The 17,356-nt window shown below is 42.0% G+C and overlaps 1 protein-coding gene across 3 annotated transcripts in view; it reads right to left on the bottom strand.

Moving 5' to 3' along the window:
• The window catches only part of LOC122557376 (tumor necrosis factor ligand superfamily member 13B-like), a 62,627-nt gene extending 55,148 nt beyond the window's left edge, over window positions 1-7,479 (bottom strand). For 2 of the 3 annotated variants that reach the window (XM_043705022.1, XM_043705021.1), the window contains exons 1-2: window positions 7,115-7,467; window positions 4,240-4,375 (exon numbers count right to left, since the gene is read on the bottom strand). In XM_043705022.1, coding sequence (XP_043560957.1) covers window positions 4,240-4,375; window positions 7,115-7,360 — 382 coding nt within the window. In that variant the 5' untranslated portion in view covers window positions 7,361-7,467. Of the gene's footprint in view, window positions 1-4,239; window positions 4,376-7,114 lie in introns of all 3 variants that reach the window. The other variant, XM_043705020.1, reaches the window with a different exon arrangement.
• Between the last annotated feature and the right edge of the window lie 9,877 nt (window positions 7,480-17,356).

Raw genomic sequence — 17,356 nt, 5'->3', positions numbered from 1 at the left:
CCAACAAGTCCACACGACTCTCCAAAGAGTAACCCACCCAGACCCATTCCCCTCCCTTATATTTACTCCTGACTAATGAACCTAACACCACGGGCAATTTAGCCAATCCATGCTAACCTGCGCACCTTTTGAATTGTGGGAGGAAACGGAGCACCTGGAGGAAACCCACGCAGACAAGGGGAGAATGTGGAAACTGCACACAGGCAGTCATCCGAGGAGGGAATTGAACCCGGGTCCCTAGCGCAGTGAGACAGCAGTGCTAAGCATTGAGTCACCTTGCCACCCAACAGAGATGGAGTTTAATTGGAGAAGTGTGAGGTTGTCCATTTTACCCAGAAATATAAAAAGGCAAGTTATTATTTAAATGGGAAGCAGATTTAAGGTACATCAGTGCAGAGGGATCTGGGTGTCTTTGTGCATGAATCACAGAAAGTGGCTATGCAGGTGCAGCATCTAAGATAGGCAAATGGAATCCTGACATTTACTGCAAAAGGACTGGATTATAAAAGTAAAGAAGTGTTGTTATAATTAGATAAGGTGTTTGTGTGACCATGCCTGGATTATTGTGTCCAGTTTTGGTCTCCTTATTTGAAGAAGGTTATGGTGGCACTGATGGAGTGCAGAGGAGACTCATTAGATTGATTCCAGGGATGAAAGGACTGTTGTCTGAGGAGTGGTTGAATACCTTCGGCTTGTACTCACTGGAATTCAGAAGAATGAAGGGGATCTGATTGAGGTATATAAAATGCTAAAGGGGATTAGTAAGGTGGACATTGTGCCTTATGGGACAGTCCTAAACAAGAGAGCATTGATATAGAGCAAGATGAGGGAGGTTCAAAACTAAGATGAGGAGAAACTTCTTCTCTTGGAGGGTTATGAATCTGTCTCAGAATGCAGTGGAGGCAGAATCAATGAATAAGTTCAAGAAAGTAATAGATAAGTTTCTGATGAAAAGTGGAATAAATGGCTATGGAGAGCAGGTAGGAAAGTGGAGTGGAGACCAGGATAAGATCAGGTATGATCATATTAAATGGACAAGTGGATTCAAAGGGCTGAATTGCCTACTCCCATTCCTCTTCCTGTGTTCCTATGACTGTCTGGGATGGGGGTGTAAGATTAGAAGAATTATTTTGGTATGGGTCAGGTGTGACATTGGAGACCAGGATGGTGATGGAGATCTGAGGATAGAATAGGGGATTAGAGTTGAGGGTGGTCAGACATTTTATGAGGATATCAGAAAGGCCAGAGTAAGGGGGTTGATAGCAGATTAGAAAAAGGCTTGGAAATTGGCTTATCATAGTGGGGAGCTGGAGCAGTAAACTGTATACAGCAGGTATGTAGATATCACCTAGACCCTTGCCCCTTCTGGCTGCTAGTTTTCCTGCAGACTGGAAAACTCAACAGCTAGAATAAAATTTAAAATGATGGTTAAATACGAGGTGTACCAGCTTATTTAACTTCCAATCCTATCTCCTGGAAGTGGATTGGCTGCTTATTTTTGTCCTGTCTCTGTTAAAACTGGAAGAGGGCAGGTTGAAGTTGCGTTTCAGGTTTTTAACATTTTATCATCTTACCCAACCCAAACCTTCATGGGACTTTGTGGCTTTAAAACTTAAACTTTTTCTTATTATGTGGACATAGCTGAAGAGCTAAGACTGAGATTTGGGTATTGGTGTACCTCAACTTGTTTGGAATCAGATAAGCTTCCATCAACAGAATAGCTTTTGCTGTAATTTTGCTTTTTGAGCTTGTGTTTCTGGATGCCAGTATAACTATTCCAGTTTCATGAAAAGTGACTTGCTGTATTATTGGCAGGTAAGTGAAACTTGAAGGAGTTAAGAAAGAACATGCTTGGACAACGATAGGATATCCTAATCCTCATATATTGGCATAGTGACTGCTATTATATTCCCTGTGGGACATACAACTGAACATATAAGAATATAAGGAACAGGTGCTGGCATGGACCATGTGCCCAACCCCTCTGAACCTCCTCAGCCATCCAGCTTGAACATAGCTGATCTCAGCTTTCTTGCCCACTTCCCAAATTCCTGCGATAGCTGTCACATTCTTGAATATGTTCAATGATGTAGCATCCACAACTTTTTGAGATAGAGAATTTGAAGATTCACCAATCTGAGTGAAGAATTTTTCCTCATTTCAGTCCCAAGGGATCAACTCCTAAACTGAAGCCGTGTTCCAGATTTCTGAACTTAGGGGAAGCAACCTCTCAGTGTTTATGACACCAAGTCTTTTCAGAATCATATATGCTTCCATGAGGTTGCCTTTCATTCTTCTAAACTCCAGAATACAGGCCAAATTTAAGGCAGGAACAGGATACTGATTAAGGATGATCAGCCATGATCATATTGAATGGTGGTGCAGGCTCGAAGGGCAGAAAGGCCTACTCCTGCACCTATTGTCTATTTACCCAGTCTCAGTCTCAGGGCAACCCTATTATCCTATTAAGATAATCTAAGGAACACCATCTGATAGCTGTGTGAATACACATCCCAACAAGTTTCCTTCAACAGAGAGCAGGAAATTTAGTTTCCTTTTTCCAGTCTGGGAACATTCAAGCTAATTGTTAATCATCTTAAAATCACCACACAATCAAAACTTTGTTTTTTTTAGTTTGATCAATAGCACATTACGCAATGAATTTACACAAACAACAATTTGCATGCATATGACACTTGTAATGCAATAAAACCTCCTAAGATGTTTCAGAGGAGCATTATCAAACAAAATTTTACAGCAAGTTGCATAAGTAGATATCAAGACAAATAGTTTATTCAAGAAGACAGGATTTAAGCAGAGTCTTAAATGAGGAAATGGAGCTAACAAGTCCTAGATGATTAGGAATGGGATTCGATAGTTTAAGGCTGAAAATGTGTTGCTGGAAAAGCGCAGCAGGTCAGGCAGCATCCAGGGAACAGGAGAATCGACGTTTCGGGCATAAGCCCATCATTCGATAGTTTAAGCCTCAGCAACTGATGACAGGGCTTCCCATGGTGGAGAAATTAAGTAAAAGCAAAGCACTGGGGATGCTGGAGATCTCAAATAAACTGAATTTCTCCAGCACTTTCTGTTAGTATTAATGGACAAATTGAGATCAGGGATGGTAAAAGGTCCAGAATTCAAATAGTGTGGATTATCTTCAGTTGTAGGACCGGAGGAGGTTACAGCATGCAGAACGGTCAAGCTTTGCAGGTGCAAGAGAGAGGCAGAACAGTTTTTGAGGGTGGAAATTAAGCTGGAAAAGATTTAGCATTTTTATATTTTGCTTCTGCATTGTTTTGATGATTTTTAAATACATAGGACAAATAGTTTTAACTTTTGTCACTGAAAATTCACAGTTAATAGGAAGATGCTGCTTCACAGCAGCCTTGTCTGTTTTCCTTTTTGTGGCTAAGTGCCCAGCCTTTCCTAGCCATCTCTCACCGGAAGTGTCTGAAAGTACCAACTGAATCAGGAACTTTTGCCTGTGGTAGAATTTATGCAAATATTCAATCATTTCATCATAGCAAAGAGCTGAAGCATCATTCCCCATTGGAGCAGTCGTCAGAGGCAGGAGATTATTATATCTGCACAGCCAGAATGACAGCGCTACTCATTCTCTCTCCTCAGCTGTTCTTAGAGAGACACAGTGGGTGGCTGTGGGGTTAGATTTCCAGTTGACCTCCAAATCCCCACCATGGCTAGTGCCAGTTTAAGTGCCTGGAGCCTGTCTCTCAGTCAAAGACTGAGCAAGGAGTTGAAGAAGTGGGGGCATGATTCATAGTAGTGTAGAGACCCTCACTGCTCAACATGAACAGCCACAGGCCACCCTCTACAGAGTTTCCCCCACACAGTGATGGTGTTGCTGCAAGATCCATATTTTTAGTTTCTTAGAAAGGTTAGTGAGAGGATACCTGCATTTCAAATCAACCGTTCCCTTTATTTCATCCTGTTGCAGCCTGTTGTTTCTTCCAAGCCAGCTTTCCCTTCCAGCTTTGAATGTTTAACTGCCATTCTTAAGTGAAGGGACAAACCACTCACCAAAGCAATTAAAATAGTTTTGTTTTTTGTGAAAATCAGCAACGATGAGTGTTTTCACTAGGGGACATAAAAACAATCCAAACCTTTGTTTTCTGCACCCAAAGAGAAAATCCTACCCCTTGTATTAGAATTCCAGTGTGTTGAAACCCACAATATTTTTGAGTTCATTTTGAACATAATTTATAATCAGTCACTTACTTCCACAGGATCTTACATCCCTCCTTTTCCTTGAAATGCTCCTGAGATCATAGATCTTCTCATTCAGTCCAGTTAACTGCTCTTTTATTTGGGATTTGGCATTATAGCTATTTTTCAAATTTTCGGACAGATCTTCCTATGGACAATTATAAACAAAATGTGTCTTGAAACATTTTTCCCATTGTTTTCTCATCTCCCAGAAGCTCTGATTCTTAATGTGTTGTTGAACAGATCATGGCATTTCTCAAAAGCCTTATCCCATAGCTATTCTACATGTGGTAAATTGATACTAACTAAATGCCAACACACTAATCTACAATGGGAGTCCTGGAGCTGCTCCTGATCTGGTCAATGCCTAACATTTGCATTTACCAAAGAGTCACAATGAAAAACAGATCGAGGAAACATGCATGCATTTTCCATTGCAGTTTTGGGTTGCAGAGGCCAATTGTAGCCCAAATTATTAATTCTGCACATCAAATGTGACTCAGTTTCACAATGGCATTACATTGAATTCATAGAATGCCTACAGTGGGGAAGCAGACCATTTGGTCCATCGAGTTCACACCAACCCTCCAAAGAGAATTCCACCCAGACCCAGCCTGCTTACCTTATCCCTTGAACCCTGTATTTCCTATGGCTAATCCACCTAACATCACTGGACACTATTGACAATTTGGTATGGCTAATCCATCAAACCTGCTCATCTTTGGACTGTGAGAGGAAACTGGAGCGCCTGGAGGAAATCCACACAGACATGGGGAGAATATACAAACACCACACGGACAGTCACCCAAGGACGGAATCAAACCCGGGTCCTTGGCGCTGTGAGGCAGCAGTGCTAACCACTGAACCACCATGCCACCCTAAATCTTAGCTATGTAAAAACAAGACTTGGGAGGGGAGGGATGTTCTGAAGAATGCGTTTGACTTTCTCTTTTTCATCTTTTCCCACACCTCGCGATGTTCTTTCTCAGAAGGAATGATGATGTGCTGATTATAATAGCATCGGATGCTCTCCAGAACAGGCTTCCAGCCCTCTGCCAATGCTCCTTTTCAGTTCTATGCTGAAGGTTGCACAAAAATGACAGGCTCACTGTTTCCTCTCGTCATCTGGAGAGATTCCTCAATTAGTACAAAGAAAAATCTTGACTCAGCATGGTGCAAACCTTTCTTGGGCTACCTTACTACTCCGTAAATATATTAATGCTGCCATGTTTTTAGGTGACAGGGTATTTGGAGCATTGATATTGATCTCTTGAATTTTGATTCCACTCTTGTCTACAATAATGGAAAAAAATAGTCTTTTTTCATTGATTCATGGGATTCAGGTGCTGACTGGGCCAATACTTATCACCATCCCTAATTGCTCTGGAGAAGTTGGTGTTCACTGCCTTCTTGAACTGTTCAGTCCATTTTGTATAAGTCCCTCCTCAGGGCTGTTAGGGAGACAGTTCCAGGATTTTGATTCAGCGACACTGAAGGAACAGTGACATATTTTTCAAGTCAGGATGGAAAGTAGCTTGGAGGACAGCTTGCAGGTGACTGTCCTTTTCTTTCTAGGTGGGAGTACCATAGTTTGGAAGCTGCTGCCTGAGAAGTCTGGGTGAATTTTTGCTGTGCATCTTGTAGATAGTACACATCTCTACTACTGAGCATCAATGGTAGAAGGAAAGAATGTTTGTGGATGTGATACCAGTCAAATGGGCTGCTTTGTCTTGTATTCTGTCAGCATCTTGAGTGTTGTTGATGCTGCATTCATCCAGGCAACGGGGAGTATTCCATCACACTCCTGGCTCATGCCTTGTAGATGATGTACAGGCTTTGCAGAGTCAGGAGATGACTTATTGACTGTATGAGTCCTCATCTCTGGCCTGCTGTTGTAGCCAATGTATTGAAATAGCTCATCCAATTGTGTTTCTGGCCACTGGTAACTCCCAGGATGTTGATAGTGGGACGTTAAGTGATGGTCATACCATTGAAAGCCAATGGGTAGATCATCTGTTGTTGGAGATGGTTATTCCCTGGCACTTGCTTGGTGTGACTGTTATTTGCTAATTGTCAGCCTTAACCTGGATATTATCCAAGTATTGCCATATTCAGATGTAGATTGCTTCAGTATCTGAGGAATCATGAATAGTACAAGTATAATATTGTACATCAGCGAATGTCCTTACTTCTGATATTATGATGTAGGGAAGGTCATCGCTCAGGCAGCTGAAAATCACTGGACCTAGGATCCTATCTATACTCAAAAGTTTCAATTCACTTCCTTATGCTTTGCGTCCATGATATATATACACTAAATATTTGGACTAAATTGGCAGATGCTGTCATAAATTGATGCAATCTTGAAAGGTGTTCTTCTGACATTGGTGAGCCTTTAAGCGATTTTGCACAAAATTACAAGCCCACTAGTTCTTGCATCCACTTAACTATACTCCACATGCCCTGCTTTCTGTAATGATTTAATTGCATTCCGTTACCTCCTCCATCACATCTGTATGGATGATGCCACCTTTCATAAATGACATTTGCAACATCTCTTGCTTTTTCCAGAACTGATGTCACCCCTATCTGTGGCAGACAGTGCTCTCCATGATGTCCAACTCATTTCCTGTACCTCTGCTGTTAGCCCTTCCTCTCCCTCCCAGAACCATGATAAGCTTCCTCTTGTCCTCATGTTTTACCCCACCAGTCTTCACTTTTCAAACGGTCAGCCTCTGACTTTTCAGCCACCTAAGCAATGACATCATCACCAAAAACATCTTACCCTCCTCTGTCTGCTTTCTGACGGAACTATCCCCTCTGCAACACCTTCTCTATTACTGCAAACGAAAACAATCTGACAAATGCAGGAGGAATGTCTCCTTACCACTTCTTGTTCATGTTCCACTGAATCATCCTCAAGATTTACGCTTGTCCTCTTGCTAAAAACATGAAGTTGTTTGTGGACTTTTGCCAGTTCACTCCGTAGGTCTCTTATTTGCTGCAGTAAAATAACCAGCAGTGACAAACAGCATAACACAGCGAAGAAGAGAACGATAACAGTTCCAATCAGACCTCTCGAGGTAGATTTAGTCTTTGTGTCTGGTAATTTAATCCAACATTTGGCTTGCATAGCTACTTAAATAAATAATGTTTTTTTAGTCCAAGTCACTCAGATACAATTCTTTTTCTCAACAGAGGAAGTTCACATGCCAGAGACGCTATTTTGAAATGGCAACAGGAAATTGCATGGCTGTATAAATATTTGCATATTTACATTTCTTTGTTAAAAGGGCATTGTCGCCTATAATTTCTAGTTCTAAATCAAACATAGGCAATCAATCAATAATGAATCTGTTACTTAACAATACGCCTGCACCACAAAATTTTCTTTCGTTTGTTTTAAATAGAAGTAAATTTTCAAATTTCTAAACCTCCCTTTCAATGCCATTCCTTCAGAGGTAATGTACAGTATATAGCAAAGAAGCTTTGATTCCTTGTCGACTACTTCATAGATTGCAACGTACTTTTTGAAAAAAATGACATTACACTTTCAGAAGTGGTGATCATAAAGTTTTGAAAGTTTATTCTCAGGATTTGGATGTTGTTGACAATTATTGTCCATTCATAGCAAGATGGTTGTGGTTGTTGGAGTTCAGTCATCTCAGTTCCAGGGACATAGCAGCAGGAGATCCTCAGAATAGTGTCCTAGGCCCAATCATCTTTAGACTGCTTCAGCAATTACATTCCTTCCATCATATGGTCGGAAGTCATGACGTTTGTTGATGTTTGCACAATGTTCAGTACTATTCGTGACTCCTCCGATACTGACGCAGTCTGTGTCTAAAAGCAACAAGACCTGGGCAATATTCAGGTTCAAACTGACAAGTAGCAAGTAACAGTCACACCATACAATTGCCAGGCAATGACCATCTCCAATAAGAGATGGTCCAGCCTCCATCCCTTGAAATTCAATGATGTTATCATCAGTGAATCCCCCACCACCAGCATCCTGGGGGTTACCATTGATCAGGAACTCAATTGGACTTGCCACAAAAACATAATGGCTACAGGAGCAAATCCGAAGCTAGGAATACTATGGTGAGTAACTCACATCATGCCTTCCCAAAGCCTGTCCACCATCTACAAGGAACAAATTAGGAATGAGATGGAATACTTTTTGCTTGCCTGGATGGGTGCAACTCCAACAACACACAAAGAAATTGACACCATCCAGGACAAAGCAGCTTGACTGGCATCACATCCACAAGCATCCACTCTCTCCACTACTAACACTCCAGCAGCAGTGTGTACTATCTGCAAGATGCACTGTCGAAATCCAGTAAAGAATTTGAGACAGCACCTTCCAAACCCATGACAACTTCCATCTGGAAGGACAAGGGCAGCAGCTATGTGTGAACACCACCACCTGCAAGGTCATCTCCAAGCCACCCAGCATTCTGACTTGGAAATATATCACCATTCCTTCACTGTCACTGGGTCAAAAACCTGGAATTTCCTCCTTGAAGGCATTGTGGGTCTACCTACAGCATATGGATTGCAGCAGTTCAAGGAAAGCAGTTCTCTACCACCTTCTCAAGGGCAACTATGGCCAGGTAAAGAATGCTGACCAGCCAGCGATGTCCACGTCCCAAGAGTGAATTAAAAAAAAGAGTTCAATACATCCTTGGCAAGGATTAATCTTCTTCAACCCTGGCATCCCTGTGGTGACTGTTCTCACATCAGTTGATGGGTGATTTCAGTGGCCTTAGAAAAGGCCTACAGATCTAAATGAAACATTCAGACAGGTTGAAGGACCTTGGCCCGTTTATTTTAAAGTAATGCAGACTTATTGGGCAACAAATTAGAGATATATAAAACAGTTAAAAGGCTGAGTAGCATCTCTTCTGACAAATTATTCCCTTGAATATATTGGGGAAGACTAGGGCACATATGGGTAAAATATGTAAGAGTCTGGATGTTATTTCCTTTTCTAGAGAGCAGTGAGCCTCTGAAAATGTTGCCAGCTAGGATAGTGGGTGCTGCCTGTCTGTATGCCTGTAAAAGGGAGCTAATGTGCTTGAATTTGGGGGAGGTAGCATTGTATGGAAGACAAGTAACAATTGGTCCTAGGCTTGTTTTGATCACCTTAGCAGTTTGGAGAGGAATTTTAAAGGTTATTTTTCGTCCTATTGTTGTATTTTTGCCTCTGTTCTTTTGTCTCTCTTAGGTGAAAATGCTGAGTGTGAAGTGAGAATAGGGTAGGGGAGTGATGGTATAAGGAATGTAAGGGAGGAAGAATTGTTTAATTCTGATGATCAAGTCATAGGTAATGTGGCCAATCATTTTTGTACGCTGTTAAGAAGCATATTCCAGTTGGGCCTAGAGCACCAATCTGAGGAACTCCTGCACAGATGTCCTAGGACTAAGATGATTCAGTTCCAATAACTGCAACTACTTTCCCCTGAGTTTTCCTAAATTCCCATTGACCAGTTTAGTGTTTTTTAATACCACACTCAGGCAAATGTACCTTTGATGTCAAGGACAATCACTTTCACTTTCCCCCAGGTATTTAGCCCTTATCTCCATGTTTGATATAAGTCTGTAAAGAGGTTACGAGCTGAATGGCGCTGGCAGAAACTAAAGGAATGTCTGTCATGACCATGAATTACAAATCTGGATCATCTGTGGACATAATGAACTTTTAACTCCAATGTGTGGAATGTCACACTTCATGATGTGTCAAGGAAGCTTCAAACAGAATGGGAATTCTAGTCTATGATTCTCTCAAGGTAAACTTGCAGATTGAGTCAGTAGTTAAGAAAGCAAATGCAATGATGGCATTTATTTTGAGCGGATTTGAATATAAAAACAGGGATGTACTTCTGAGGCCCCATATCCCATGAAGGATGTGCTGGCCCTGCAGCGTGTTCAGAGGAGGTTCACGAAAATAGTTCCAGGAATGAAAAGCTTAACATGTGATGAATGTTTGAGGACTCTGTGTCCATTCTCGGAGTTTAGAAGGATGAGGGGGGATCTAATTGAAACATACTGAAAGGTCTGGATAGATTAGATGCTGGAAGATGTTTCCATTGGAAGGAGGGACTAGGAGCCAAGGGCACAGCCTTAAAGTTGAGGGAGGACCTTTTAGAACAGAGATAAGGAGAAACATCTTCAGCCAGAGAGTGGTGAATCTATGGAATTCATTGCCAGAGAAGACTGTGGAGCCTAGGTCATTAAGTATATTAAAGACAGAGATAGATAGGTTCTTCAATATCAACGGGATCAAGGGTTACAGGGAGAAAGCAGGAGAATGGGGTTGAGAAACTTATCAGCGATGATTGAGTGGTGGAGCAGACTCGATGGGCTGAATGGCCTAATTTCTGCTCCTATGTCTTATGGTCTTATGGTCCTTATGGACTTAAAAGGGAGAAATGCAATACAAACTGTAACTGTGATTTATCTCTGACTCTTACTATGATGGGAGAAAAATTGTCAGTCTAAACAAGAGACATATCTTATCAGGAATACAAAATAAAAATGATTAAAAACCTGATTAAATTGGCCCTTTTTATCACATAAATTCATTTGGTCTGGGGTAAAGGAATCCACAAGGGAGGGATTCTTTTAAAAGTAAGTAACCTTGTTGTGACCCACCAAGGGGTACATGAATAAAGGAGGGGAGTTACCTCTTCTCACCTGGGAACTGATAATTTGTAGGTATCAAGTCTGAAAACGTAATAAATTGGGGAACCTCTGCCCTATAATAGGTTCTGGTGTGTTCTGCCCAAATCCTCTGGTTGGAAAGTCTAATTATTAAATGCTGTACAGCAAACTTCTGAGTAAAACAGAAATATGGTTCATTCATGCATTCAAACCCAGGGAATGAAGGTCCCAACATGGATGCAGCCACACGCACAAGGAACTGAAAACAAACTAAGTCAAAATTTACAACTAGGAATAAGTTAAAAGAATATGGACATTTGTTCACATGATTTGTTTTGGCTGAGTCCAGAAGGTCAGTATCCAGTGAAGGTCCTTTCCGTGGGCGTTTGAATTCATGTGGGTGTAGTTGGCTGAATTTTCTGAATTTGTTTAAATGATGAAAAGCACAAAGGTTTCAGGTAGATGTGCCCTATTCCAGGGGGAATAAGGTTTCTTCTGGAAACATGGTTTTGAAGAGGTTAAGACCAAAGGCAGTCTTAACCCAGCCTGAAGTCTGAAAGAATGTGTTTATTAGTTACTAAACAGGAGAAGAAATAGGAACACAACACACATACGCCCTAACCTCATTACTGATTAGAAATGAGAGGGCAGTCCAAAAAAAAGATAAAAGTTAAAAGATATACAGGTCAGTTGCTGTGTCATTAGTGAAGAGTGTATAATGTGACATTGATAGTTGAGCAATTGAGTTTGAGATTCTTGACTTTGCAAGTTAGCTCAAATTATTTTGTCCTGTTTCCCTAGAAACTGACTGGCTTCTAGCATTCAGAGCAAGTGTCCTTTACCTCAACATGGGGATAACTCATGGATGGTTGTTCAATAATAATTTTCACAGCACACAATCACTTAAGTACAGACTGGTAATACATGAGCACTTCAGACAAAAGCACTTTGGCACACTAACACGCACAGCCAAGGGGTGAGACTGGCTTTTAAGCCCTGTCCATATGTATTATGGAAAGATACAAACACAAAGTGTCTCTCACTCAGGCTTTCCTCCCAGTATATTCACAGTCTCAGATATTTATAGGAGACTGAAGTCCAATTTGGGTTGCATTTGTTTCTTTGTGGTTCTTTGATTCCTTCATTTGTATAAAGTTAAAAATCACACGACAACAGGCTATAGTCCAACAGGTTTATTTGGAAGCACTGACTTTCAGAGTGCTGCTCCTTCATCAGGTGATTGTGTCTCCAAGTCACATCCTTCATGTGTGACATTCCAGGGTTTCTCCCAGATAGTCACTGAATTTACATCTGCAGTCATCATTGGCTATATCTCTGATTTTTTTATTCAAAAGAAAATGCTTGCTGCAATTAAAAGTTCAGTGCATTCAATATCCAACAATATTTTAAAAAGGGAAAAATATAAGAAAACTGCATGTTAGGAACCTCATACTTTTTCCTTTTGGGACTATAAACTGAAAAGTAAGTTAGGCTGCTGTACAGCTAAATACCAGGAAAGTTTTGCAACTTGTACAAATCAAGTAACATTTTTAGCTGTGCAAGGCAATGTTACTTTTTACAGCCGTGAGATTGTTAATTTAAGTCCAGGTAGGGGAAGACTGCTTGATGACAGCCCTCAGATTAGTTGAGCTGCAGTTTGATACATCTGTGTTGGTACAAGGCAGCCAGAGGCATCCAAAACTTATGAAATGAATATTTCTTTCCCTCTCTATCTCTTTCCATCTGGGTGAAAAGATAAAGAAACTAGGAAAGTTTAAAAGACCTAGGTCCACCGGATCAACTATTGCAGTTAAGAATAAGACCATAAGACATAGGAGTGGAAGTAAAGCCATTCGGCCCATTGAGTCCACTCCGCCATTTAATCATGGCTGATGGGCATTTTAACTCCACTTACCCATATTCTCCCCGTAGCCCCTAATTCCTTGTGACATCAAGAATTTATCAATTTCTGCCTTGAAGACATTTAGCGTCCCAGCCTCCACTGCACTCTGTGGCAATGAATTCCACAGGCCCACCACTCTCTGGCTGAAGAAATATCTTCGTATTTCTGTTCTGAATTAACCTCTTTAATTTTAAGGCTGTGTCCACGGGTCCTAGTCTCCTCGCCTAACGGAAACAATTTCCTAGCGTCCACCCTCATGTCTCATCACAGGCCCACTCAACTCAAAGGGAAGCTACATAATAATGCAAAATCATCTGACTGCTAAAGGCTCTTTATCCAAATTAATATGTGGAAGCGCCAGATTTGATGAGTCTTAACTCTGCCCAGTGATTCTTGGAGGAAGCAGGCAGTATCAAGTGATATTTAAAGGAATCCTCAGCATTAAATTCAAAGTCCACTAGATTTCTGGACTCTACATTTCAAAAGCTTATTTTTGCATTGACAGAGATAATTCTTGAACAAGTGAACTGTTTCTATTAGAACATAGAAAAGTACAGCATAGAACAGGCCCTTCGGCCTATGATGTTGTGCTGAGGGTTAATCCAATGTAAAATAAAATTGCTTAACCTACGCACGCCTCAACTCACTGCTATCCATGTGCATGTCCAGCAGTCGCTTAAATGTCCCTAATGACTCTGTTTCCACCACCACCACTTGCAACGCATTCATGCATTCAAAACTCTCTGCGTAAAGAACCTTCCTCTGACGTCCCCTCTATACCTTTCTCCTAATATCTTAAAACTATGACCCCTCGTGCCAGTCAATCCTGCCCTGGGGAAAAGTCTCTGGCTATTGACTTTATCCATTCCTCTTATTATCTTGTATACCTCGATCAGGTCACCTCTCTTCCTCCTTCTCTCCAGAGAGAACAGTCTGAGCTTAGTTTAGTCAACTTTTCTTCACCCTTACTAAATCCATGTTGGCTTGTTCTAATCCGACCCTGCTCTTGCAAGAATTTAGAAACCTCATCCTTAATGATGGATTCTAGAATTTTACCAACAACTGAGGTTAGGCTAATTGGCCTATAATTTTCCATCTTTTGCCTTGATCCTTTCTTGAACTAGGGGGTTACAACAGCGATCTTCCAATCATCTGGGACTTTCCCGGACTCCATTGACTTTTGAAAGATCTCAACCAACGCCTCCGCTATTTCCTCAGCCACCTCCATCAGAACTCTAGGATGTAGCCATCGGGGCCAGGAGATTTATCAATTTTAAGACCTTTTAGGTTTTCTAGCACTTTCTCTTTTGTAATGGCAGCCATACTCAACTCTGCCCCCTGACTCCCTTTAATTGTTGGGATATTATTCATGTCTTCCACTGTGAAGTCTGATGCAAAGTACTTATTAAGTTCTCCTGCTATTTCCTTATCTCCCATCACTAGGCTTCCAGCATCAGTTTGAAGTGGCCCAATGTCTACTCTTGCCTGTCGTTTGTTTCTTATGTATTGAAAGAGAACAGCATGTGATCATTGCTGAAATCAAAGGAAACTGAACAAATATAATGTGAGGTTGAATGTGGAATAATAGAACATAGAAAAGTACAGCACAGAACAGGCCCTTTGGCCCACGATGTTGTGCCGAGGTTTAATCCTAATGTAAAATATAGTAACTTAACCTACGCACCCCTCACTGCTTTCCATGTGCATGTCCAGCAGTCGCTTAAATGTCCCCAATGACTCTGCTTCCACCACCACAGCTGGCAATGCATTCCATGCATTCACAATTCTCTGCAAAAAGAACCTACCTCTGACATCTCCTTTATACCTTCCTCCTAATATCTCCAAACTATGACTCCTCATACCAGTCAATCCTGCCCTGGGGGAAAAGTTTCTGGCTATTGACTCTATCCATTCCTCTCATTACCTTGTATACCATGATCAGGTCTCCTCTCTTCCTTCTTCTCTCCAGAGAGAAAAGTCCGAGTTTATTCAACCTTTCTTCATATGGCAAGCCCTCCAATCCAGGCAGCATCCTGGTAAACCTTCTCTGCACCCACTCCAAAGCCTCTGTATCTTTCCTATAGTAGGGCGACCAGAACTGGACACAATATTCCAAGTGTGGTCTCACCAGGGACTTGTAGAGCTGCAGCAAAACCTCACAGCTCTTAAACTCGATTCCCCCTGTTAATGAAAGCCAAAACACCATATGCTTTAACAACCCTATCCACTTGGATGGCAACTTTGAGGGATCTATGTACTTCCACACCCAGATCCCTCTGTTACTCCACATGCCAAGAATCCTGTCTTTAATCCTATATTCAGCATTCGTGTTCAACCTTCCAAAATGCATCACTTCACATTTATCCAGGATGAACTCCATCTGCCATTTCTCAGTCCAGGTCTGCATCCTGTCTATGTCGTGCTGCAGCCTGCAATAGCCATCTATACTATCAACGACACCTCCAACCTCTGTTCATCTGCAAATTTACTAACCCACCCTTCAACCTCCTCATCAAAGTCATATATAAAAACTACAAAGAGCAGAGGCCCAAGAACAGAGCCCTGCGGGACCCCACTCAACACTGACCTCCAGGCAGAATACTTTCCATCTACAACCACTCTCTGCCTTCTGTCAGCCAGCCAATTCTGAATCCAGGCAGAATACATTCCATCTACAACTACTCTCTGCCTTCTGTCAGCCAGCCAATTCTGAATCCAGATAGCCAAATCTCCCTGTATCCCATACTTCCTGACTTTATGAATGAGCCTACCATGGGGAACCTTATCAAATGCCTTGCTGAAATCCATATACACTACATCCACTGCTCGACTGTCGTCAACCTGTCTTGACATCTCCTCAAAGAACTCAGATTTGTGAGGCATGACCTGCCCCTCACAAAGCCATGCTGACTGCCTTAAATCACACTATGCTTTGCCAAATAGTCATAAATCCTATCCCTCAGAATTCTTTCCAAACCTTTGCTGACCACAGACATAAGACTGTAATTGGCCTGTAATTGCCAGGGATTTCCCTATTGCCCTTCTTGAAAAGAGGAACAACATTCGCCTCCTTACAATCCTCCGGTACGACTCTCATGGAGAGTGAGGAGGCAAATATCCTCGCCAGCGGCTTAGCAACCTCCTTTCTCGCTCCCCAGAGCAGCCTAGGATAAATCTGGTCTGGCCCTGGGGACATATCAATCTTAATGTTTTCCAATATTTCTAGCACATCAACTTCATCATTCTTGATCTGGTCAAGACTGTATCCCAGCTCCTCTAAGTTTCCATTTACAACAAGTTCCCTTTCCTTGGTGAAAACCGAAGCAAATACTCATTTAGGGCTTCCCCTATCTGCTCAGACTCCACGCACAAGTTCCCTCCGCTATTCCTGATCAGCTCTACCCTCTCCCTGATCATCCTCTTATTCCTCACATATGAGTAAAATGCCTTTGGGTTCTCCCTAATCCTTCTTGCCAAGCCTTTTTCATGCTCCCTCCTGGCTCTCCTCAGTCCATTTCTGAGCTCCTTTCTAGCAAGCCTGTAATCCTCTAAAGCTGTGCTAGATCCTTGCTTCCTCCACCTGATGTAAGCTGCCTTCTTCCTTTTGACGAGAAGTTCCTTTGTTCTCGTCATCCAAGGTTCCTTAATCTTACCCCTTCTTACCTGTCTCAGAGGAACAAATTCATGCATCACTTGCAACAACTGCTTCTTAAACAGTCTCCACATATCAGCTGTGCCCTTTCTGTGGAACAATTGCTCCCAGTCTGTACTTTCCAACTCCTGTCTGATAGCGTCATAATTTCCTTTTCGCCAATTAAATATCTTCCCTCGGTAACTGCTCCTTTCACTCTCCAAGGCTATGCTAAATGTGAGGCAGTTGTAATCACCAAAGTGGTCTCCCACCGCAAGATCTGACATATGTCCTGGCTCATTGCCGAGCACCAAATTCAAAATGGCCTCTCCCCTCGCCGGTTTGTCGACATACTGAGTAAGGAAACTCTCCTAAACACACCTGACAAAAACGGCTCCTGTCGATATTGGGAAAGTTGAAATCACCCATAACAACAACCCTGCTACTTCTGCATTTTTCCAGAATCTGCCCGCCTATGAGATTGTCAATCTCTCTACTGATATTAGGTGGTCTGTAGAAAATCCCCAATGCGGTGGCTGTTCCCTTGCCGTTCCTAACTTCCACCCATACTGACTCAGTAGACAAACCTTCCTCAACAACTCTGATTAGCAATGCTACACCCCCTCCTCTTTTTCCACCCTCCCTGTTCTTTTTAAACGTTCTATACCCTGGAACATCAAGCAATCATTCCTGCCCCTGTGAAACCCACATCTCCGTTATGTCCACAACATCGTAGCCCCAAGTACTGATCCATGCTCTAAGTTCGTCACTCTTATTTCGGACACTCCTTGCATTAAAGCAGACACACTTTAACTGATCCCTTTGTTTCATCGCATGAGAAACCTTCCTGATAGATTCAATACATCCTGTCACTATCCCTTCTGCAACTGACCCCCTCTCAGACATGTGGCTCTGATTCCTACCCCCCT

The sequence above is a fragment of the Chiloscyllium plagiosum genome, chromosome 15 (assembly GCF_004010195.1).
Source record: "Chiloscyllium plagiosum isolate BGI_BamShark_2017 chromosome 15, ASM401019v2, whole genome shotgun sequence".
NCBI lineage: Eukaryota > Metazoa > Chordata > Chondrichthyes > Orectolobiformes > Hemiscylliidae > Chiloscyllium > Chiloscyllium plagiosum.
The sequence above is the reverse complement of the archived record's forward strand: the minus strand, read 5'-3'. Positions and strand labels throughout refer to the sequence as shown.